A 24,872-nucleotide genomic window follows, 5' to 3' on the forward strand; every position below is an offset into this window, starting at 1 on the left:
AGGTGGAATAATGCATGGAGATGGCCTGGATGTGTTCCAAAGTGCCACTTAGTGCAAATGCCCAACAGTGTGACATCACCTCCTAAGGTGCGCCTCTGACCACCAGTGTCCGCAGCATCCCAGCAGAGATCCAGTGTCTGAGGTCCCTTGGTTCTACAGGTGTGCAGCTCAGTGGACTTTCATCTTACAGCATTCAGAGGGGTGTTACTAAAAAACACAGTGAATGTCTTGCTCTGTTTCAGATCAGGTTGATTCAATCAATGTATCTCACATTTTTGTGCTTTAGTACTGCTGGTGTACGGGGCTTTTTCATCACCTGCGTTTCACTGACCGACTCGAACTGTGGGTCAACCTGTTTCACACACAGGAAGCGGAGCAAACCATTCCGCACGCACCAGGCTCTAGTCTAAACTAAAGCTTCTCGTTTTGTTTCCAAAGAGACAAAACCGTGCAAACTCCTCGAGTCGATAAAGTCTTTTTAAAAAAAATAAAAATAAAATAAATAAATACATGATGCTGCAATGAAATACAAATGTCGCAGAACGGGCTTAAACTTTCATCGCGACGACACAGCGAAAAAGAAACCTTCTTCCCTTAGTCTGCGCCATGTTTGCGCTGCCGCATCCCGGTCTGCCGTCGCCAGGGCAACGGGCGGTGGCGAGTCCGCGGTCCAGAGCGGAGCGAAAGCAGCCGGTGTTGGTGTGGCGTGGTCACGTGGCCTCACAAGATGGCGCCCTCGTGCCAGACGGGCGAGCTGTAAGCGAGCGGCTCTGTCTTCTTACCATCTCTCTCACACACACGCTCTCTCTCTCTCATTTGTGACGCTTCTGTCTTTTCACACACACACACACACACACACACACACACACACACACACACACTCTCTCTTAAACCGCAGCCGGCACGCTCTGCCGTGTTACACTTTCTGGAGCCGTGCGCGTGTGTGTGTACAGTATCAGCGCCGGTAAAGTTCGCCAGCGACGCGCGGCTGCTGGTGCCGTGTGATTTTTCTGACTGTAACGGTTCGGTTGTAGAGTGAGAGTGGGGCGCGGCGGACTTCTGTCGCGCTCTAACCGCGTGTTCTGTGTCCGCGCGCTGCGTGCGTGGAGGAGCGGCGGGATGTGCACGTAGAAGAGCGGGAACGAGGCGCGCTCGCTCCGTGTCCGAGAGGGAGGCTTTGTCCGCGCGCGCCGACCACCTCGTCAAAATGGCCCAGCATGTGTTCGGTGAGTCCGGCCGCTGCTTCGCCCTCACCCTGTCCTGCTGTGTGTGTGTGTGTCTGTCCGTCCGTCCGCGCCGTTCCTTCGTGTGTGTGTGTGTCACTGTGAGAGAGTGTGTGAGTGTGAGAAAGCACCAATAGTAACCAGTTTCTTTCTCCGTGCGGAGGAGGTTTGTTGCCGCCAGCTGTCCCCTCATCGTCATGGTTCGGAGCCGGTGCCTCAGTAAGTGAACCTGAGGCACGTCGAAGGTGTCCACTTTTTGACCTTAACCACTTTTTTTTTTTAAAATAAATATTACGTTTACCTTACATTTAGCTTTTAATGTAGACTTCTTTTGTTTTTTGCTCGATAAATTGCCTCAAGTTGTGCGCACTGTTCTCTCTATTTCTGTGAGAAGATGATGAGTCGCCTGGCCGCGCAGCCCTGTCACTGCATCGTGTGTCCAGCACAGCTGCTTCTGGGCAACATGGTGGCGCTAATCCGCTCTTTGCACAGGGCTTCAGAGACACAAAGGGGGGGATGGATGGATGGGCAGAGAGCGTGCGGGAGATGGTCGGGCGAACAGAACCCTGTTGAACGTTCATATCTGTGGCGGAGAACAGGAGAGGCAGTCAGGGCCCTGGACGGAGCTCGGCGGCCACCCTGTTCTCAGGCCTGGCGACATTTCCAGTCGAGGAGAGCGACGGCACCCAACGCCGAGGTTTCCTTCAACGATGATACAAAGACACTCCGCTCTCCCCTTTCCTGTGAACTTTCAAGTGAAACAATGCGGACGGCGGTAGCTGTTTGGCACCAGTATTTATGGCTAGTTGCTGAATCATAGGAAGAGCAGACAACTGACTGGGGAGGGGTGGCAGAAGGACGGGAAGTGGAGTTCAGTCCTGGTGCAGATAGGGCCGTGTCGCCCAGGCGCAGGGATGAGACAGGAAGCTGCTCGCGGTGATATAAGGACTTGACGCTCACGGTCTCCTCCAGCTTTCAGAACTCGTGAAGCGGTGCGGTCAATTTAAGTGAGGCGAGAAATGCGATGCAAGGGTGTCTTGTACAGGCCGCGCGCTTCCTTGAAACGCTGGGCCCACGAGGTGGGAGTGTGCTCCTTTGGCTCGCTTCTCATCCGAGGAAAGATCAGCTCATGTAAATAACAGCTCGCAGCTCTGTCACATCTGTAGACGTGACCGATGCGACATGGTGACATTTAATTGATGTACTTCGAAGAGCCACTTTTGGGGTTAGCGAGATTAACACAATTTTTTTATCTCGCTGTTAGTCTTGCAGGAGTTGAAAGGTCATATTTTGAAGGTTACATTCTTAGTTATTAATGTTGTATTTTCTTCGTTTTTTTATTCAATTATAATGAAATACCATTTGGGGGGGGTGTGGCAGGATTTGGGTGTTGCCCAGGTAACCACCGATCGCCTCAATTTCAGCCAAGGGCTTCTTCATTAGGCAGGATACACACTATCTTAGTATAGACCCCCCGGCAGTGGTGTAAGGAAGATCTGTTATGTTGAGCGATAGTTCAAATACGTTCAGTTCATGGTAAAGAGTTGTGAAGTGCTCTCTTTGCAGGGTGGAGGAGCTCTGTCAGGGCTTTGGGAATTGACCAAGGAAATTATTGAGTACGTTCCACAGTGGTTCAGTATTCTAGTGTGACAATGTTTACGAGACACTTGAAGCAACAGGGCGTGTATCTGCAGAGCAGTGGTGCTGGTGTTCTTTCGGTCTCCCCCTTCTGTGTTACTTTCTTCCTGGAGTACTGGTTCACTGGCATTTCAATAAATAATCCTCATCCATAACCCTGAAGGGGGGGGGGGGGGACGACAAGGATGAAGACTCTTAGCTGTGTTTCTACTGGCCCGTGTTTGCCATGTCTTCTTACATGTAAAAATATACCTGCTTTTACATTTTTCCTACAGTGAGAAGCATAAGTATATATGTAGAACTGTGAAGTAAAATAGTTTTTTTTTTTTGCATACTCATTAAATTTGATTTCAGATCATACAGTGACTGAGGCTGAAGTATAGAATGTCAGCTCTTACTTCTAGGTGGTAATAAAAATAAAAAGAAAAATTTACTTAACTTTCCCAATACTTAAGCTTCTCTCTGTGCTTATATTAAATATTTTAGTGTTAGTCTCAAATCATTAGTTAAATGCCAGCTCTGCAGTGTGGGCTTGTTCCAGGAAAACACGTCAAAGGAAGGGCATCGCTATAAAAAACTTGTAATCAGTCTGCATTGATTTCACTTGGGGCTGAGTGATGAAGTGTTATTGTGTGGTTCATTCTTAATGCATGAGCAGGCAGTTTTATGGTCTGAAGGGAATAAGAGTTATTAGGGAGAGTACAAATGCAATGGCATGCTATTAAGAAGGCTTTCTAATCAATATCTATTGCATTATTTCTTTTCTTAAAAGACACACTTAGTGATTGGCTTACATTTTAACTGTTTGAGCAAATTAATGTATAGCTTTACTTTTCATGCTGTTCTGCCATTTTAGCCTGCAGTTGTAGCCTTTGGACCATTGTGTTATCCACAATGTTGCTCTGGTTCTCCTTCACTCTTTCACCAATTTTTTTTTTTCCCCTCCATGTCTCCTTAGATGAGTTTACTCTTTTTGGCTACATTTCTTGCTCTGGTTATAAGTGCAATGTATTTGAGTTTTATGTTCACCAGGGGGCGCTTTTACTTAAAACAGACATGAACTTTGCTGTAACAGCGAGCTCACTTAGCACAGGCATTGAGTATGTTAATATTTTAAGTGTTATGCTTTTGTTAGTGAAAGCAATGACAGGTTTTATTAGCAGACATTACAGATATTTTCAGGGTGTCTTAAGGATAAAATTTTTGGTACCAATATGGAACCGAAGATTTGCACTCTCAGCCTCATTACTAATTGGCATTTCACAGTTTCAGAGTGGAAGCTATTGGTCTTACAAACCATCACTCACACTAAGCTGTAGTTAGTAATTAGTATGCTGGAGACATTCTCTCATTCCTGAGGAGCAGGTTTTTTTTTAAAAAAAACACTGTTGATGTCTGAGGGTCATTCGTGCTTGAACCAAAGCTGTATTGTGTAACTGGCTTTCTTCATCTAAGCTGTTGCTAAGGAAACACGCTTTCAAGCCAACAGGGTCAGTCCGCAGCTGACATTCTCAGCACACTGTTCCTTAAAACTTCTAAAATGAGGCTGTAGACAATAAACCTGTTGTTTTTGCCAAATGTTGGCTTAAATCTCAGATTTGCATTTTAACAGATTTGTGCAGTAACTCTGTCTAAAGTTGATGCTTGTTTTGTTTTTCAACTTTGAAAACCTTCAAATATACCTGTTGGTTGTCCGGTTCAAAATTATATTAATTTTTTTCCTTTCTGTTTCAGATAACGATGAATACCGACCACCTGTGTGGAAATCCTACTGTAAGTACCCATCTATTCAGTTACATTAGCACTTATGGAGCTCTGACTTGCGCAGGATTTCACCTAGTGGTTCTTTTATTCCTGTTCTAGTGTATCAGCTCCAGCAGGAAGCACCCCATCCCCGCCGTATCACCTGCACTTCTGAGGTGAGTGACTTGAAGCACACAGACATTTTTGTAATGATTTACATACACGTACAGTATGAAATTAAACAAATCTTGACCTGCTGTGCAAGTGGGATGGAAAAAGGGAGAACTTCCTGGTGCTATGTGACCAGCCCTCTCTGAACAGCAGGTGGCACCACTGTGCTATGTATTTGTGGTGTACTCTGTTCCATTACCAAGGTTAGGGGAACAATCCTGGTGTGTATGCTTGCCTCATTCCCATCCCCCCACTTCAGCACCCTCAATTCCATTGCCTTTTTACTACTAATCCATCATATTGCCAGGGGTTCCCCACCTTTCTCCTGCAGGGCTGCCCATTTGTGGTAGGTCTCTGTTAGGAGTTATTGTTCCCCCACCAACGCGAGACAATACCGTGGTGGTGGTCTCCTTTTATTGCTGCTCTTGGCTGTGTGTGAGGTGTCAGGTGGATAATGGTGGCCCAGGTTTTGCACTATGTTATAGTTGTGCAGAGTCCTCCAGCTGTGTTTAAGCAAATGTTAACTGTCATGTCCTCACTGATAATGGATTATTTGGTACAATTCACATTCTTGGATTGGTAAATGGAAGCAGATCTGTTTCTGAATCACAGCAGCTGTGTCTTGTGCGGCACAACTGGCACGGTTAACATAGAACCGCAAGATAAGCTGAATCTTCTGGTTTTTAAACTACCAGAAAGCTCAGGGTTTGAGAGGTGAAGACCTGAAATGGTTTGCAAGTTACCCAGAGAGAAATAAAAGTGAGTCTCTACAAGTTTCATAATTGAAAATTTAAAATTGGTAAAATATCCATATACGGTATATTGGTTAAGTAGGAAAATTATCAGACTAAGCCAGTGACAATTTTAGTGATGTGATAAAATTCAGGTCACATAGCTAGAATAATAGCTTTTTTTATGACTTCCTTGTCTGTAGTAGCTCTAAGGGTGCTACATTCAAGCACTTTTTCGTGGTTTTCAGCCATCTGTTATCCATAGCACTGTAATAAAGGGCACTAATGAACATTCAAATGTTGTTTGCATCCTCACCTTTATCCTTGCTGCGGGACTGTTCAAGCCGAGAGTGGCTTTAATTAAAAACCTTGAGGTAACGGGTCTGCATAATTAATTTGTACCAATCATTGGCTATGTGACCACAGTGGCACTGGGGGCTGTGAGTGCAGGAGTGTGGTGTGGAGGTTCTAAAAATACAGGCCCCATCTCGGTGTGCCAGAGGCAGAGGGACACACCTGCCCTCACTCATGGATTTACTCATTTGTACAGCTGAGTGTTCACTGCACCTGGTTAAGTGCTTCCCTCAAGGGTTTTGCAGCAGGAGCCCTCCTGGAGCTTGAACCAACACCTTTTGGGTTGAAATCTGTTTCCAAATTAGGGTGGCTACCATACTGGACACAGAGCCCTTGCTCGTCCTCCATTTACACAGGTACTGTCCCGTTACCCTGTCTCAGCCCTCAGCAAGCTGCCTCAGCAGATTGGCTGCTCTCTTAATTAGCCAAGGATTAAGATCCAAAGAGACTCATTTACGTGAGACGTATCGCGAAAAGCATGTCGATTGTATTCCTCTTTTTGGAAAACATGAATTATTCATTTGCAGTAGGTCTGGACAGTTGTTTTGCTCTGGGTTTTGCCCTGGAAAGCCTTTCCCCCCAGAGAGATAAGGTCTGGTTCACAATAACTACCATTTGTCTTTTTTTGCACACACTAATAATCCAGGCTATCTAGCATGAGGTGGCTTGATTTACATGTAATTTGAAATATGCAAATTGCCAATGCCACCCCCAAACCTGGCTGCAACCCAGGATGCACTGCATGGAGCAAATTACATAAAGTACTGTCATCAATCATCAGAACAGTTTTTAATTGTTTCGAGGCACTTCTTTTCTTCCTGCACACTTGGCAAAACTGTTATATTTCTGCTTTGTATGCCCTGTCTCCACATTCTTTTGTTTGATATTACTATTAGAAATGTCCACATTGTGAGGAGCCAGCTGTAAATTGTGGTTTACTTTGACACAACGGACTCATGTAGCCATTTCACACTGTGGGAGACTGACCACAGATAGACACTTGGCACTCCTGCTTTTGAAACACACGTGTGTGTGTGTGTATATATATATATGTCTGTGCATCTGTGCAAGTAGTGTCACACCAGTGCTGTCTTTTAGAATTAGGGCAGAAAAATAATAGTGCATTTTTTTCTCTACTTGAATTTTAGTGGTCCAGTTCATATTGAATAGTGTCCCATAACTGAAGTTTATTACAAGCTGTGATGACCCACAGTACATTTGAGTGTTAATTAACCTTTCCATTTCAGGGTTGCATGTCAGGTTGAAATGTCCATTGGATGTTAATTAAAATACAAAGGACTTCCAATAAGAAAAAGATTTCAATGAATGACATGAGCCCAGTAAATTGTCAGTTAGATAATGTGGAAAATTAAATTAACAGTATGGTAATTAAGGCAAGTGATTGAGAAGATTTAATTCATAAGAGAATGGCTGTCATCTTATGGTCCAATTCTTTTATTGTTTGGTTTTGGGGGGGGCCGGTCTTCAGAAATGATAAATATTGTAGGCTGTAGTGACATTCTTTATGTTGAGTATTTGGTTTGGGTTTGATTGCTACAAAGGAAGTATAGGTTTTGCCGTTTGTTCCTAGCGCATGTCAGGCCTTGAAGGCTTTCCTTATTGAAGAGGCTTCATGCTGAGGCACTTCTGAGCTCCCTGGTCCCATGCGGTGCCTTTGAAGAGCAAGGCTGTTTGAGGCTACCCCTTCAGTGGGCCTCCTCCAGACAGACGCATCGTTAGCTGCATTGCCAGAACCAGTGGCCATGCTGCTGTCAGCGGAGGAAGGGAGAGTACAGTGTACCTCGCACAACCTGGGCGCAGACTGTAGTGAGGCCCAGCTGTGTAGTAGTAACCAGCACCGTATACAGAGGATGAGAGAAGTTCCAGCGCTCCCATGAAGTGAACCGGCAGCTGCGAGTCTGCGTTTCTGCTCATGCTTACTGCCGAAACATTGGCATGATCTTTACTTTAAATGGACTGGTTCTCCATTCAGGCCTTCAGTCCCCAGAGTGCTGTAGAAATTTGTGATCCTGTAAATACATTTAAGTATGGAGGTATGAGTGCAGTTCTTCACAAAACAGTGATTGTTGTCTCATTTTTCTGGAAAAACTTTTATAACCTGTGGCAGTAGGTATCGTACATAGTGGTTAGAGCCTTCTCCTTGTGACCAAAGCCCCTAGGTTTGAATCCCACCTGCTGCTGTAGTACTCTTGAGTAAGGCACTTACCCTGAATTGCTCCAGTAAGCATTACTGCTTTACACATGGGTGAATTATTTAAGTAGCTTAATATTGTAAGATCACCGATCAAAATAGGTAAGTGAAAAAGTATCTGCAGTACTTAAAATCTGTTTAAAGGCAGGTTATTATAGATACATTTTGATTCATCCATGTTTTATTGTCATATGGTGGTAGCCTCTACTGTCAATAGCCTGTGAGGACATGACCTAGTCTGTCAAAGTGAGCTTGGGAGAGCATGAGGCACCTTGTTGGAAGTTGGTGTTTGAGGACATTCACAGCTGAACATGCAGCCAGTGCCAAGGTACAGTATTGACCCAGTTACAGAACCGCTAAGCTGGAGTAATAGGTCAGGAGCCAACACGTGCCCCACTCTGCAGACTGCATATTTGATTGTTTAAGCTTGCTGCTGACTGTAGAGCAGGTTCTCACGTGTCAGAGTACTGAGGAACAGGACACAATGGGAATGCTGTCTGACTTTGATCACAACCGTGTGTAGGTGTACTTTACTGGGTATAAAATTTGATGCTACTCATTTATTTTTACTTATGTATATTAAAGCATTACTCCTGTAAAAATGCTTTGAGTTCCCCCATGTCCTCATTGTCATGACTGTAATGTTTTGTTCTTATGTTTGTTGTGTATTTTCAGTCTGGGAGCCCTATAAGTGAATAGGTCTGTTCTGAAGATGTCTTTACAAATGGAGTGAGGGGCTGAGAGAGCTAGAAAATGGCTCACAGCACACACTTAGAGATTGAGTGCTTTTAATTTTCCATTTAAATTCACTGATGCTTAACGGAGGACCAGGGCTTTGATAGTACAGTATTAAAAAGCATATCTGCTCCCTCCCATACTAGACTGCGTAGAGTTTATTGCACATACAATTGGACCATTCTCTTGCAATGATTGTATATTTTTATAAATTGTACTTTTATTGTTGCAGACACAAGTTTGTTGATTTATTGGCTTTGTAGCAATCTTGATTCACTTTAATTAGTCTGTTGTTGACCTTGTTGGTCACTTCGCTTCACACTGCTTGCTATGTCAGGAGTGCTGTTGAGTTGCTTCAACGCTTGTGAGTTCTTTGCGAAGCAGTCAGCTTTCATTACAGTGTTTATGTGAAGGCTTGGAATGAACCCACAACTGCTTAACTGAGTAAATTATATCGTTTTCTGCTTTCCTTGCACTTCGTGTGTGTTAGAGAGAGAGAGAAAAGAGAGGCAAGCTGATAGTTCAAGAGATTATTCTCAATGCCATTTACAGCACCCCTCCAAATTATACACCATTCTGGTTCATTCACCTCAGTATGTGTGATATTCAGTGTGGGTGGTGGTAGAGAGGGGTGCTGAGGGTCCGATGTGCCAAAACATGAAGGCAGCAGCTCTCAGTACCTGTGAAGTGACCTGATGGGCCCCATAATCTGCCCCCGATCTGCCCGCACATACCTTACTGATTATTTACAGTTGCTCTCTGCTGGCACACTCAAGGTTATGCATGTAGACTGACTTGCGCACTTTAATCAAGGGTATAGCTCTCTGAAGTGTGTCCTTACCAGCTGTCGTGAAGCTCTAGATGGAGACAACACCCATATGACACAAATGGTTTGTATTGACAGAGTTAAGGCATGTTCTTGGATAGGCAGGCATTGTGCATCTGAGGAAGTACAGGGGCAGTAAAGACCTCTATGTGCATATGAGAAATATCATTATGTTGATTGTTTTCCTGCTGCTGCTGCCTTTCTGTTGCCCTTTAGAGTCTGACCACAGATAATCTCTCAATCTCATTTTAATCAGCAATTTTGTGTGCACTTTCATCATCTCTCTCGTTTCAGGTGGAAAATCGCCCCAAATATTACGGAAGGGAGTAAGTTTAAATTTCTTCTAAGCATATTCACATCTTCATGTATGGTGTTGATTTGTGTTGATTGTGGTATATATTCAGTTGTGCTCATTGGTGTTTGTTTTTGTATGAAAATTGTTTAATGTCATTGAGTCTGTCCACTCTTATGAACCACATAGAGGGCCTCTAGAATGTTCTGTCTTTAGGGTTGAAAGGAGTAAGCCATTGTCAACCATCTGTCTGGTTTGTATGAATGTGATCCCCTTTAATTTGTTGTCTTCTAAGAAATATTTTCCTTTTCTCCAAGATTCCATGGTATGATTTCCAGAGAAGAAGCTGATCAGTTGCTGAGCATTGCAGAAGGAAGCTATCTCATCCGGGAGAGTCAGAGGCAGCCAGGCACTTATACTTTAGCTTTACGGTCAGTGCAACTCTCAGGCACTACATTTTACATCTATTCATTTAGTAGATGCTTTTTCCAACATGATATGTCGCTCAGAATAAAGCCTTATGGTCAGCCTGACCGTCCACATTTATGCTAGGTTTATTTTTAATGCTATTTTGCACTCCTGATGATAAAATACCTCTATGATCCCTACGATGATGCACATTATTTTTATGTGCTGTAGCATTGCATGTGCAATACTAAATCAAATGTAACCTTACCTCAATGATTTTACTACCCCAGTATACTGAATTTTATTATATACTGTACCACTGATACTGACTTTTTTTTTTTTTTTTTTTTTTTTTTTTTGAAGGAGCTGATTATATTATATAAGCTGTACAAATGAGTCAGTGTGTGAAACTGAGTCATTTGCTGAAAGGAAAAGCTTTCCCTTGCGGCATGTATAATCAGAAGTGCTTTTCTTTGGTTATTTGCTGTTTGTCGTATTGTTGATGGTGACCACTAGTTAGACAGGAGATGGTCCTCCTGCGGGTTGAGGGTAGTCTTGTGAAGTCTATACAGTGATCCTAACTAGCCAAACTCTTCCAAAGTCCCCCCCCCCCCCCCCCCCCCCCCCCCTTCTTTTGATGTTCCTTCTGCTTCACTAGTGAGCTCATTATATCTGAGAGTGACTGAAAATCTATTAAGAGGATTAAAAATGCAACTTAATTGCTGATCAGGATTTTCAATTGGGTAAGGATGCTAACCATTTAATATAATTTTATAGCCCTGGACTTTTAGACCCAGTTTCTTAACAATCATGCAGAAATTGCCTTTTGGAGTGTGAAATTGGATTAGTGCAGGGCTGCTTATCCCAGATTTGGCTATTAAGTGTATATAACAGCTTTTCAGGATTGGTTACACAAAAAGACAGTATGACCCTTCCTGCTAAAAGGATGCCCTATGCTTCAGGGTCGAAGGGTTATCTTCCTGAAGCCCATAATCCTCAATGCCCTCCATGCACCAGGTGTGTACGCATAGAAGATCTCCCGTTGAGCCCATTTACAGGTTGCAGTGTTTGACAGTGGAACACGCTACCTCTCGGCTGGACCAACTTACTCCAGCCAAGATCTATAACTACTCTCTCCCACTTCCTGCTTTTGTTGCTCTTATTTCACACACGTGGCTTAAAAATGCTTCGTGTCTTGCTTTATCGTAGACCCTGTAGGCTACACCCTACATAAAGGGTCTTCAAGTCTACTGTTCATTCTCTGCTTGAAGTTCTAGTGTCTTTGTTTCTGTCATCTCACACTGATATGGTACAGTCTTTGTACAGAATTTGTTTCATAAATGCTCAGCATGGATTTTGGGCGGTAGCCGTCTAACAATCTATTTCTATTTAGTAAGTGTATGTTACTCAGATGAACAGTATTTACCCTATTCATAGTTATGTAATAGTTATATTAAAATGCATTTCATTGTAACTGAAGTCCTGAATTAAGTTTTCTTGAGAGAATAAAGAGAAAAAAATGTAAGACATAAATGTAAGGTGTCCATAAGTAAAGGTGTCTGCTGTTGGCTGTAAAGAGATACTTTCACTAATGGCCTTTCAGTGTTTTTATTCTGTACCCTGGAACTTATGTAATGGTGCAGATGACATTGCTAAAATAACCTGTAAAGTTAGGGGAAGACATTTTTCCCCAAAGTATTTTAAAAAGTAAAATTATGCAGGTGAAATGTCTTCCTTGCACTTTTTTTGAAACCTGTAAACTGCAGGTATGTTTAAATATGACTTGTGAAATACAGTTCCACAGATTTAAGAAGAAAAAAGTCTTCATTCTGAGTGATGGTTCTGTCTGCACTGTCAAGTCCTTTGTTGGTTCTGTATGGATTGTAAAGTATTTCATTACGTATTCGGATAAGTTTGCTGCAGGGTTAAATTTTCCATTCTGTGTGTTAATTGAGTTCAGCCATGTTATGTGTCTTTTCTGTGTCAATCTGCCCAGCTCCTGTTCATCTCGAGTTCTCTGCTACTGACATAACTGACAGTCTCTTTAAATGAAGATTAAGCAGCTCTATATCCAAACAGTGCCACAATTATTAAAAAATACATGAACAGGGTCAGAAATATTTCTTAGCATTTGTTCAGGGTGAGATTTAAAGGCTTCCATTGGAAAACTATATTACAGCGTTATATATGTTGTCCTCCATGAAATCTGATTTGGGGGTTAATGTTTCTTCACTTGAGTAGTTAAAAGGAGTGATGTAGGAGCATTGGGTGAGCCTTTGACAATAGGCAGCCTCTTCAAATGTGTAATGTCTATTTACAGACAAATACAGCTTTTCATTTTGGCTGCAGGGTACAATGTGGGATCCTACATAGTCCCCCCGCAGCCCCCCTCCCCTTAATAAATATTCAAGATATTCTTCACTGTTAGCAAAAATGTTTTTTAATTAATACTTTTCAATAAAAGATCTCCTAAAGGAAACTGGGAACTCACAGTAGTGAATATTGGTTTGACTAGCAGTGTAGATGAGCTAAGAGAAGTGCTCTACTTATAGGTTGTCTTGCATCAGATCAGTATATGTTGTATCCTGAGAGAACTAACAACATATCCAGGAGCCATTATCAAACAATATGTCTTTAATCCTTGGTCATCACTGGTGATGACCTAAGAGCGTATGCTCCTGACACAACCTCAGCGAGTTGACATGCAGGCACTTTGTGTAGCACAGAAGAGACAAAAGTTTTGGCCCATACCCAACTACTAAGATTTCTCCTTTTTTGGTTTACTCAATGTATGGCTGTGTATCCAGCATCAGTGTTGGGTTTCTGTGCCTGTCAGCTCTGAAATGTTTCTTTCCATATGAAATGAGAGGACAGAGATTGCAGTAATGCCCAGGCAACTTATTAATGTGTTGGGGTTGCTTCCTGACGGGGGCGCAGTGGGTTGAACCGGGTCCTGCTCTCCAGTGGGTTTGGGGTTTGAGTCCCACTTGGGGTGCCTTGCAGCGGACTGGCGTCCCATCCTGGGTGTGTCCCCCTCCCCCTCCAGCCTTATGCCCTGTGTTGCTAGGTTAGGCTCTGGCTCCCTGCGACCCCATATGGGTCGAGCGGTTCAGACAGTGTGTGGGTTGCTTCCCTCTGTGCAATGTTATATTTCCCCAAAACTCTGTGCTAATCTGCTCACATTCCCCTCCCTCTGCTCTTCTACCTGATCTAGCTTTGGGAATCAGACGAAGAACTTCCGCTTGTACCACGATGGGAAGCACTTTGTCGGGGAAAAACGCTTTGAATCCATTCATGACCTGGTGACAGATGGCCTCATTACATTGTACATTGAGACCAAGGCAGCCGAGTACATCTCTAAGATGACCATCAACCCCATCTATGAGCACGTAGGTTACACCACGCTGAATCGTGAGCCTGCCCCCAAGAGGCACATGCCTGTCCTCAAAGACCTGCCAGATGGGAAGGAAGAAGTTGCCCTGGAGGAGAGGGTGAGCAACACCTTTGTTTTCATGCTGGTTGTTTGAATTGTTTGTTCACACGCCACTTCAAGGCAAATTATTTCCTGTTAATTTGTGCTATTTGAATTGTAGGAGGAGCTGTCAGCCTGTAGTATGTGCTAATCTTTGTGTTGAACTGAGCAGTAATTATAACTTTTTACAGTGTTCTCCTACCTTTTATAGTATGTTCTCTGTTGCTGAGGCCTGTGAAGAAACTGAAACAAACTGAGTCCGCTTTGAAAGTTTTTAGATGTGATACCATGCTGTCAAGAGTTTCTGCCTGCTGAGGTGGGTTATTAATGTAGGCTCTGATCCAACACTTATGGGGGGGGAAAAAGTCTATTGACTGCTCACCTCTAAAGCTGTGTGAAGGATCCTGTGATGTGTAGGCTGTAGTTTATATTCTTCAGGGAACTAAATATTCTGCTGCTTGACATCAGGTAGAAAAGATGTCCTAAAATTTTGTTGCTCTCTTTCTACCACATTATGAGTAATTGTTAATGTGCAACATATATTGAAGAGTTGTTGTGTTAAATCAGTGTATTATTGCTTATTATTTATTAGACTGGTATTTATTTATTAGCAGTTCTCAGGCTTAGACAGGTAGGAACTTCTAAATAATTGTTTTTCAGTAAACCATTTGTAACTGATTAGCACTGACTGGCTTTTTGAATGGATTGAAAGGCACAATTCAGTTTAAAAGCTTTACATCTCTGCAGTTTGCATTAATATTATAAGTGCCCGTAGGGGTGAAAAGAATGAATATGCAAAATAGAAAATGACCTTTTCAATTATGTTTTATTCAATGAATGTCTTAAAGACAACTAGATGAAATGCATAGCTGGAATAAAATGCAGCGTAACCTACATTTATTTATGTAGGAGACGCTTTTCTCCAAAGTGACTTCCAATGAACTCTATGTAGTGTTATCAGCCCACACACCTTATTCACCAAGGTGACTTACACTTGTAGATACACTACTTACAATGGGTCACTCATCCCATACATCAGTGAAACACACTCTCTGTCACTCACACACTATGGGTGAACCTAAACAGCATGTCTTTGGACTGTGGGAGGAAACCAGAGCACCTGGAGGAAACCCACGCAGACACAGGGAGAACATGCAAACTCTACACAGACTGAGCAGGGATTGAACCCACATCCTGTCGCACCACCCAGGTGTTGTGAGACCTAGCAGCGCTACTTGCTCGGCCATTGTGCCTTTGAAACTCATGTTTTAATACTTATGTGTTCTTCTGTTGAACTATGGAAGACATGCGTGTCCTCATTAGGTGGACATTTGATATGAGTCCTTCTAAAGGTGACAATCATAAGCAAATTATTAGGTTCTTATACCTATGTCTGTGAGAAAGTTGCATTCAGTGATTGTTTTTAGGTTCCAGGCCTTTTTCTTTTAGCCCTCATTTATGAAATGCTGTCAGTGTTGTTGACGGTTTCATAACAAGAGAAAGGGATACATTGTTGTTTCAAGTAAGCTCGGGGTCCTTTATACTATATTTCTCTGAATTCAGTTGTATCTCCATGGGTTTACTGACATAAGTCCGAGCAATCCATACCAGGGAAGTACTCTTGCTATTGTCCTGTGCTCCAAGAAATAATAATGTCCAAAGCCTCTTTTAATTACTTATCAGAGTGCAAGAATCCCAGCTTAGACCTGACACACTGTCTGAGTCTGTTGTGAGGAATGCTGCCAGTCAGTAATTGAAGATGTAGCCCTTTGCAAACATGTCTGTCCTGTGTGACTTGTCGCAGTGGGTGTTCTTCACCACCAAGTCCTGACAACATGAGACAAGAAATATAGAAGAATTAATGAACACATTTGCAGCCTTTGTCACGCTTCAGCTGAATTTGTTTCTCTCACTTTTTGGGTTCAGTGGTGATGGATTTCACAAAGTGTCATCATTTGAGTTGGTGATAGTTAAGTGTCAGGGAGGAGGAGGCACGGGAGAAGTAGTGTCGGCCCCTGCGGTGCCACCCATTGGCACCACAGCATCCAGCATTTCCCTTTCATTTCCCCTTCATAGTCTGAAAACAACTAAGGCAGCAGGTGTCCATCCATCAGTTGATCTTTATCTGTTGTTGCAGCCTTTGTTTAAAAACAAAGTTGCCAGTGTTGTACTCAGCCATACAACAGTGAAAAGAATTGTGTATTCACATTTATTAATTTAGCAGATGCTTTTGTCCAAAACAATGTATGATAATTAACTAGCATTTAGCTGCCACCTTTATCCAAGGTGACTTAGAATATATTATGTAAAACTATGTACAGTTATTCATGTTTATACAGCAGACAAATGTAACACTCAAAAACACTATGGACAATATGGGGTCTGCAGTTCACCTGAAGCACATTTCTGTGGATTGCTGCTCAGCAGAATTCACTAATACATAGCACTGATGAAGAAATCAGAAAAGCAAAAAATGTTTGAGGTCCCTACATTCTCATTCTTCCCCTCACCTGCCCTTGTACTCTCTGTACTTTTGCTCAGTTGGTATGATGCAGAAGCGTTTGACGCATGTACCATTCTGGTGAGCGGTTTCACAAGAGCTGCGTGGGAGGTTTTTCTCGTCCTTACTTCCAGCTGAAAGGTTTCCCGGAGACAGTGAACATTTGAGTGAGTTTTGAGAGCTTGGATCATCCTCTTATGTAAGCATGTGCCTTCACTTTATCTCTGCACTGAGGGCCACCTAGATCCTCAGGTGCATCCACGCGTGTATGGCCGCACACCCTATGGCTCCCATTACTGTGCTTTTAATATGCTCAACAGCTTTTGTGTAACTGAGCAGTCCACAGCAGTGCCAGGACTGTTAGCTGTACCATGCTGCTATTCTGTTAATGGAGCAATGCTCTGAGAGGAGTCACAAGACTCCCAAGCCTGTAAATGTATCCTCTGTGTATTTGTTGGAAGGAGGATGCAAGACCAGTTACACAAGCCCTAATTGGCCAGTGAGACGATGCCAGGCTTGCGGCAGGAAACAGGGCTCTCCATCACTGTTAGGCTTGAGGGCAAGTAAGAACAAAGATTGAGCTGCCCAAATTGTTCCTCCGTCAGAGTGCTCTAAAGATGAGACACTCTATCTTGGGTTCTGCAGAGTCCGGATGAAACCTAGTGGTCATCCGATGTCCAGGGGCCTCGTGTTTCATCTCCCTCCCCCACACCCATCACATTGAGTTGTGTATGTGTGATCCACCCACCAAGGTCAAGTAAATGGCACTGCTCCACGGAACCGCTCCACAGAACCACTCCTACTCACTCCTCAGTTTCTTTCAAAAAATTCAGAAGGAAATTGTTCCATTTCTGTAATTCAGACCAGTAAAAAAAAGGAGTTTTAATCCGTGCTTGTTTGTCATATATTTTGTGTGTTATATGTCATGCTCAGTGTTTGAACCATCTACTTGTTTGGCTCTAGCAGGAGAATATGCCTGAGGTCTCATTAGATGAACAGAAGCTGGACTGACACTGGCACTGAGAGTGGAACAGATGCACTTCTGTCCTGTTGAGTCCACAGTGCCTGTATTCTGAGCAGCTCCCTCAGGGTTTTGTCAGTGCAAAGCAGCTTTATCTCCTTTCTTCTGTTGGTGGTAAACCAGCATAGAGTTCTCTAAAATTACATTTATTAATTTTTCCTCCAGAGTGACAGCTGAAGAGTTCTAGATATAGACACACGATTATAGAAGTGCTGCTTGTCTGTCTGCCACCATTTTTTACCTGCGCACTTTACATGAATAGCTGAATGGAGAGTTGTGTCATGAATGTGTAGATGACATGGCAGATGATGTGATGCATATTTATGTAGCTTTCAGTAGGGAATGGGTCTGGAAGAGATGTTTTGAGAGCCTTCAATGCTGGAAAGGATTCAGCAGATCTGAGGGAGAGCAGGAGCTTAGTCCACCACATTGGAGCCAAAACTGAGAACTTGCAAACTTTCCATTTTCGACCTCTCATGAGTGGGATCACCACTAAAATTTCATAATGCTGTATTAATGGGTTACCTCATTGTAAGTCACTTTGTAAGTTGTTTAAAGGAATGAATAACTAACTGAAATTGCTAAAAACCTGTGAGTTTGTATTCATCTCAGAGGAGAAAAAAGCTTGACTCCATAACAAAAAATAATTTTGTTGAAACATCAGTTACTTCCTGTTTCGGTTTGTTTTTGGTAAACTTATCGGCTGTGCTCAAACTGAGTTGATACCTTGCATTACAGTACATTTCAACAGAATATTTAACAAATTCAATATGTTTTTTTTTAGGATTTAAGTATACATGTTTTGTATTCAATAAGCCATTTTAGTGTAAAATGTTTGACAAATGTGTGAGAATGCCATGAAGCCCGAGCAGGTTATTCATTGGCTGATTTCATGCAGTGTTTAGTTTTTGATTTCACGTAGTGTTTGTCACGGTCAGCACTGCGCACACTGCATTTTTATTTATCCCAATGTAACATCCTTTTCATTTAATTCACGCAAATAGTCAATTTCACAAAAATATTTGTATTAATTAAGTATGATGTTGGAAGAACCCCTAGTATTGTTGAATTTTTGTAGTAGATAAAATTTTATATACATTTGGTTCTGTGGGAGCTGAACCCTCTCATATTTGGTCCTATTATATTGGATGACCTCATGCCTAGTACTGCAGGATCAAACCTCCTAATGCCTGTTTTTTGGGAGCTAAGCCCACCTGCCCAAACCATAGCCAGTGAGTTTTTTGTCTGTTGGTCCTCTGAGCCTAGCTGGCTCTCAGGAGCTGCACTCTGTCTAGTTTCTGTTCACGTGCTAACAAGCATTCAAACGGAGACGTCTTCATCACAACGTGACCAGATGTCCTCTCCTCAGCGGCCTTGTTGTCACTTTGAATCATTGCGTATTCATGGCAGCATGCCCACTGTTTATTGACTGCTTGAGGCCATACACAATTCCGTTGTTACTGTTTGTTTGAGTCACTGTTTGAAAGTACTGTTTTCAACATGGGAAGCTACTTGAAACTGCTGTTATGTCTTATTTGAATTGCTGTGTTTTTCCCTCCAAAAGAGGAGCTGGAATAGTGTGAAAGAGTCACTGCGGGTCTATAACCTGCATATAGTAAGTGTGAAGCCCCCCCTTCCCACAGTGGTCTTCCCAGGTATTAAAAGGGTATTAAGGAGGGTTGTTCTTACAAAGAAATAACTAGACACATTGTGTCTAAAGCTATTAGTGTGGTTTGCAGGATGTTACTCCTGCATGTTTTTGTTGCTAGGAGGTAATATCCGTTCAGAGTAACGGATCCACAGATTTAATTATTGAAACGCTGCAGCTCCAAAGCAAGCAGTAATATGGGCCTTCCTCTGGAGACTGTCTGGCTCATTTCATCAAACAAGGGCAGTGCTGGCACAGGCAGGAAGTGCAGACGCACACGCAGGGTTCCACTGGGAGTGCCGTGCTCCGGAACAGATGTAATCACGGTGAGCCAGATGAGGCGTGCAGCCGCGTCACCAGGCCTCTGCAGGTCTGTGTCTCCCGCCATGAAAAGCACTCCCATTGATTGATCCTTAATGGCTGTCTGGGGCTGTAGTACAGTGTTCAGAGGCTTTCCCCAGCCATTTAGTCCGTGTGCCGAACCACAATAAATGCAGCGGTGCTTGCGCAAATGTTTGTTTTTAAAACTACTCAATTTTTATGGTGCATTTTTGCTATTGATTTCTGAATGGCACATTTGACTGGAGATTCCATAATACCCCAGAGATGTACTCTAAAGTATGGGATTTTAATATTTGCATGTCTGCCTGTGTATTTTAATCATGAAGTGCAGAAGCTGACAATTCTCGATGGAAACTCCGGAAGTGCAGGAAGCTTGACACATTTTGCGGCTGCTAATGCACAGTTAAATGGAGTTGTTAATGGCGTTTGCTGTGAGCACTCTGTAGCATGGCACCCAGTGGAGCCCAAGCGAATGGGATGAGCCACACCCCACAGGCCTGCCCCTCTTGCACAAGCACAAGGAACTCCCAGAGGCAGGGAAAATCATTGACTGCCAGTGGCCTCAGTAACACTTCTGCTTGTTCCATGATCGTTAAACTAGCTCATGACGTCATTCATCTCACTTGCCTTCCAGTTCAAAATTGGTTACAATATGCCCATTTCTTTCAGTCCTTTTGAGTTTAATTACCACTTCAGTGTTGTTGGTTCAGAGGAGCTTTGAGGGATTTTAGAACTGTAGGCTGAGATGACATCACAGTAATGTCTTAGACAAATACTATACCGCTAATCTATGAGTAACAAAGTAAGGGCATGGGAGGGATGTAGCCTTCATGCAGTGTCTCAGTCACCTTTTGGGAGAGGTGTCTGCAGCATCCTGGTATGGGGGAGCAACAGTAATGCAGCGGAATTGTGTAACTGGATCGATGGAGCTGCAGCAAGCTGCCTGCTGCAGGTATTAACACAAGGACAGGGTGTACTGTACAGCACCACATCATAATGCCAGCCCACTGAAGGCTGTGTGTTAACCCCCACCATGCTGACACGCCAGAGTGCCAGTCCTTCCAGTGACTGCCATCCAACAAGCACTATTTCGCATACCGAACAGCTGGGACGATGGGAAGCGAGGACATTTCGCTACGCTTTTGAAAGGCTTAAGCCTGGAACAATGAGTGTCTTTGCATACTAATCAGCTCTATGTCCTGTTTGTTGGGGAAGGAGGCCTCCTCTTTGCTTCTCAGTCTGGTGTAGACAAGGAACTGTGAACATTTGCACAGCCCCTGGCTCTAAAGAGTGAGGCTGCTTCTTGCTCAGGGCACTTTGGAAGCTTTTTATTGCATTTCATGGCTCAGAGAGTCTGAACGAACTTGTGACGAGTTTTAGTGGCTCTCTGGGCTCTTTGCTGTGACTGTGCTCTCACTTCCGTGTTTCCTTTTGGCCGAGTGATGCACAAGCGGCTCATCCTTTATTTGTGCCTTCCACATGAGCTATGGTGCATTAATTTGTTGGCAGTGTCTGCAAATGTTGACTCTGTGCATTGCTTCCAGTTCCTGTCTGCTGTATACAGTCATATCACTGTTGCTATGTTTGCAGTTTTTGTTATTAAAAAGTTCTTGTCTGATATTAGTTTATTTTTTGTGTTGTTGATGCCAATTCTGTCTTGAGTCTCTGAAATCGTTTCCTAACAAATCATTATACTGTGTGAAACTGTAATACGGGGCAGCAGGCAGCTTAGAGCTGTCACCTTCCAATCTAAGAATCTGCGTTTGAATTCTCTGTCCTGTTATAGTAGCATTGAGCAAGAAACATACCATTAACTGCTAAAGTACAAATGACTCAACTGTATAAATGGGTAAATTTTATTTTTTTTTTTTTTTTTTTGATGTAGTGTGTAGCTATTGTAAGTAACATTGAACAAAAGTGTCAGGTAATTGTTAATAATACTAATAATGTTTTTAGAGAGTGCAGTGTAATGAGGGTAATGCAGAAAAGGTTTTCTGGGAGCTGTGATTTGTTGAAGAGACTTCTGTTTGTACAGGGCATTTGCAAACTTCACATTCCCTAATTCCCCTGTCACTGCTTGCCCTCTTGAACTTGGTTTTTTGACTTCCATAGTGAGCCCACCACTGTTTGTAACTGTGGAGAGGCAGCACCAGGGACCCTCTGTTGACGTCAGAACATTGCCTTATTTGTTCCAGGCCTTCTCCTGCGCTGTAAGGGAAGGCAAGACACACTAGTCCGGCTAGGTAAAGTAGGCACAGATGTGAGGCCGGTGCAGAACCAAAATGAAAATCCCCCACAGTTGCCAGCGGGGGACTGATATTTCGCTGAAGGGACGTAGGCGGTGCTAGTTGCCCTCCTGTGCTGTGTTTCGCTCAGAAGTGGGAGCTGTGTGTTATGACTCACTGGACATTTTGGCCTTTCCAAAGTCATCAGCATATTTTTGTCCTGCTCTCCATGTAAACTTATAATTTGTCAACAACTTTGCTTTTACATAACTTGCTGTAAAATTAGTTATGAGAATGTATACTTTAGTGGACATTTAAAACCCAATTAAGCAAGTAAATGTGAAAAGAACACAGGTACAGAAGGTTTGGAAGAGTTAATGCCAGATGCATTGAACTGGACTGGTTGAGTGATTGAATGTGAAGTAGCAAACAAAGAAAACAAGTGTTTATTGATTGTGTGCTTGTTATATTGTGCTTAAATTGTATTTGATTATGATGGATACGAGTAAAGTGTATCTTATGAGTCCATGCTTGGGCCCCATGTTTCATTATGTGTATGAAAGTGGATAACGCACATTGTTTAGGAACATTACTCCTTTTTTCCTTCTTCCATCTTCTGATTGCCTTATGTAAGACTGTGTATACCTGCAGTGTTACATCAGTCCTGCGCTATAGAGCAGGAGGCAGGGAGGGGACTGGTGAGGGTGCAACTGCTGCTACGCTGTCTATCGGGAAGAATCCTTCTCCTGACCCATACATACACACAGGAGTATTCCTCCGAATCTTGCAAAGCAGGTCTGCTGTGCATCGCAAGCTCTGGCTCAGGGTCAGACCACCGTCGCCAGCATGGATCTGTTTGCAGTTTTTGAAGGACCCAGCAGGTCTACGATCCAGCTCTGCCTGTGAATAAGCAGTTTTTGGGTTACATAACATTATGTAATATGTGCCACCTACGATGCTAGCAAGCTGAGGCAAGGGAAAGTTTCTCATTGTGCAAAGTGAACCTGTTTCATTATGGTGGAGGTATTGTGCTCTGCTAATTCTGCTTTCCCAAAAGTCTTTCATTTATTCTGAGTATTACATACGTGTTAACCATCCATTTCTTTTACAAATGTGGAAGCACAACACTTGTATATAAATGTAACTGCCCCATTTCTCTCAAGCCTGGCATTTACTTTTAGTGAAACTGGACATCCTAGCTAATTAGGCTTTCCCTACTGAAGATGAGAGTATCACAGTCCTAGTCAACACTCCTTTTCTGGCCGTGCAGGTTCGGGGATTCATTTAAGAATGCTGCCTTATATAAAGGCATAGTGTATCTGAAATGTGTGGATTTTTTTTAATGTTTTTCTTTTTTTAAATCCATCTGGTAGCAGATTAAAAAAATTGGGGCAGCTGACAGCATAGTGGTTAGGCCCCAAATTCCCAGGTTTGAATCTCACCTCTGGCTGCAGTATCCTTGAGCAAGGTACTTACCCTAAATCACTCCAGTAAAATTACCCAGCTGTATAAATGGGTAAATAACTGTAGGTAGATTAACACTGTAAGTCGCTTTGGGGAAACGCATCAGCTAAATGAATAAATGTAATCCTTTGCCAGTACAAAAATTTTACCAGTATAGAAACTGTTCATCCCAAATAGGAATGTGAATGTTAAGCTACCACTCAGTGGTCATAAAGTAGAATGTGAATAGATCGAAACAGACAAAAGACCACAATCTGGAGAATATTAAACCACCTAACTTGTCCAGTCAGTGATCCCCTGACATATTCCTGACACCCATGTTAAACCACTGTTAATGGCAGCTGTTCTATTCTCAGTGTGTTATATTTAACCCATTTTTTCCTCTTTAACCATTTATAAATTTAATGACATTTTCTTTTTTTTTCCCCAAGGATGTAGAATAGTAGCATTGGGAGAAATTCTTCAGAAAGCATTTCTATTTTTTATTTATTTTTACGGGACTAACTGAAGCTCGCTTCTCTGCCACGAACTTCTGACCAGAAGTGGCAGGTGTACAGAAGGAGCCATTAGGTACTTAGTTTCTCAGAGAGACCCCTCATTTACCAAAACAAGTGAGTTAACGACATATCGCATCTGTCTGTATTTTTGTTGTTTCGAGCCCAATTCAGCAAGGGACCCGTTTGAAAGACGAGCAGATCAATCAGTGTCAATTAGCGCTGCGTTCAAAGTGAATCTCATCCTGTGAGCCCAATCGGAGCATCGGGCCAAACAGCAGGAAGGACTCCGAGCACATGCCACCAGCATGAAAGAGTTTGGCTGTGCTTTTCATCCGCCTCTCGCAGGTACTCCTCCTGGACTGGCCAAATGCAAGGGGCTCTGCTGTGTCTCTTGCTCTGGAGCTCGACGACTCTTTCCATCTCACACGGCCGCCATACCTTAGCAAGTGTCCTGGCTTCCCTTCAGGATGGATGAAGCCCCCACAGCCTTTGAGCCCAGAGTTTGGTTTTACTGTGGCACTCTTGCCAGTGGTCACAGGAAACTTCTCCCAACTGAGTCCTTAACACCACACTCTGTGTGGGTATGGAAATCGCATTTGGCTGCCGGTGTAGGTGGCACTTGCATCGTTTTCTGCGCAGCACGTGCACTGTGGTGTCAAGGGTGTTTAATTGACCTGTGCTTGATGCCTTACAGTAGATGGTAGGTAAATAATTTGCACTGGAGCCCCGCTGAGAGCATCAAGTAGAGCTTCACTGAAGTGTGGCCTATTTTCACATGGTTATTGTATGATTGCGTATGGTGTTCCAGCCATGAAAATACATGTGATGAACTGTTGAAAGCCACTAAGGACTGTCCCTGGGAGAATTTTTTTTAAAATTGCATTAGGTGATCATTAGTATCATTCTTGCCATTGTCTGATATAATATTTACTTTAAAATTAACATTCATTTACATTACTTTTTATAAATGTAATCGAGGAGTAGGCAGAAAAAGATAATAAAATCCATTGCCTTAAAAGGGTTTAATTACATACAGAGAAAACATATGGGCTTTCACCCCCCTGGGCTCTCTAATGAGTGAAATGTGCTCCTGTTTTACATAAAAATGGGCTTCTTTTACATAATGCCGCTCCAGTTTCCTTCTTATTTTAAATATTGGGTATTGGTCACAGATTGAAGTCTGTCCATCTGTTGGTTTATATTTAGGGTGAAGAAGACTTTCTAGATGGGGAAGAAAGAAATTAGCAAGTAATGCTAATTGCCATTTTCCCAGGTTATTTTACTTTATTAGTCATTTTTAACATTTGAAATTTTATTGCTTGATAGTAAAATTGTGGATAGAAAAATGAGTTTTTATTGCAGCCAGGTTC

At 42.8% G+C, this 24,872-nt stretch overlaps 1 protein-coding gene across 2 annotated transcripts in view; it reads left to right on the top strand.

Annotated features, from left to right (window-relative positions):
- The first annotated feature begins 712 nt into the window (after positions 1 to 712).
- The window catches only part of chn1 (chimerin 1), a 33,410-nt gene continuing 9,250 nt past the window's right edge, over positions 713 to 24,872 (top strand). The window contains exons 1-7 of one of the 2 annotated variants that reach the window (XM_029247241.1): positions 713 to 756; positions 1,035 to 1,226; positions 4,596 to 4,634; positions 4,725 to 4,780; positions 9,928 to 9,959; positions 10,243 to 10,356; positions 13,548 to 13,824. In XM_029247241.1, the coding sequence (XP_029103074.1) occupies positions 1,208 to 1,226; positions 4,596 to 4,634; positions 4,725 to 4,780; positions 9,928 to 9,959; positions 10,243 to 10,356; positions 13,548 to 13,824 (537 nt within the window). In that variant the 5' untranslated portion in view covers positions 713 to 756; positions 1,035 to 1,207. The remainder of the gene's footprint in view (positions 757 to 1,034; positions 1,227 to 4,595; positions 4,635 to 4,724; positions 4,781 to 9,927; positions 9,960 to 10,242; positions 10,357 to 13,547; positions 13,825 to 24,872) is intronic. The other variant, XM_029247242.1, reaches the window with a different exon arrangement.

Source organism: Scleropages formosus, chromosome 21 (genome assembly GCF_900964775.1).
Source record: "Scleropages formosus chromosome 21, fSclFor1.1, whole genome shotgun sequence".
Lineage (NCBI taxonomy): Eukaryota > Metazoa > Chordata > Actinopteri > Osteoglossiformes > Osteoglossidae > Scleropages > Scleropages formosus.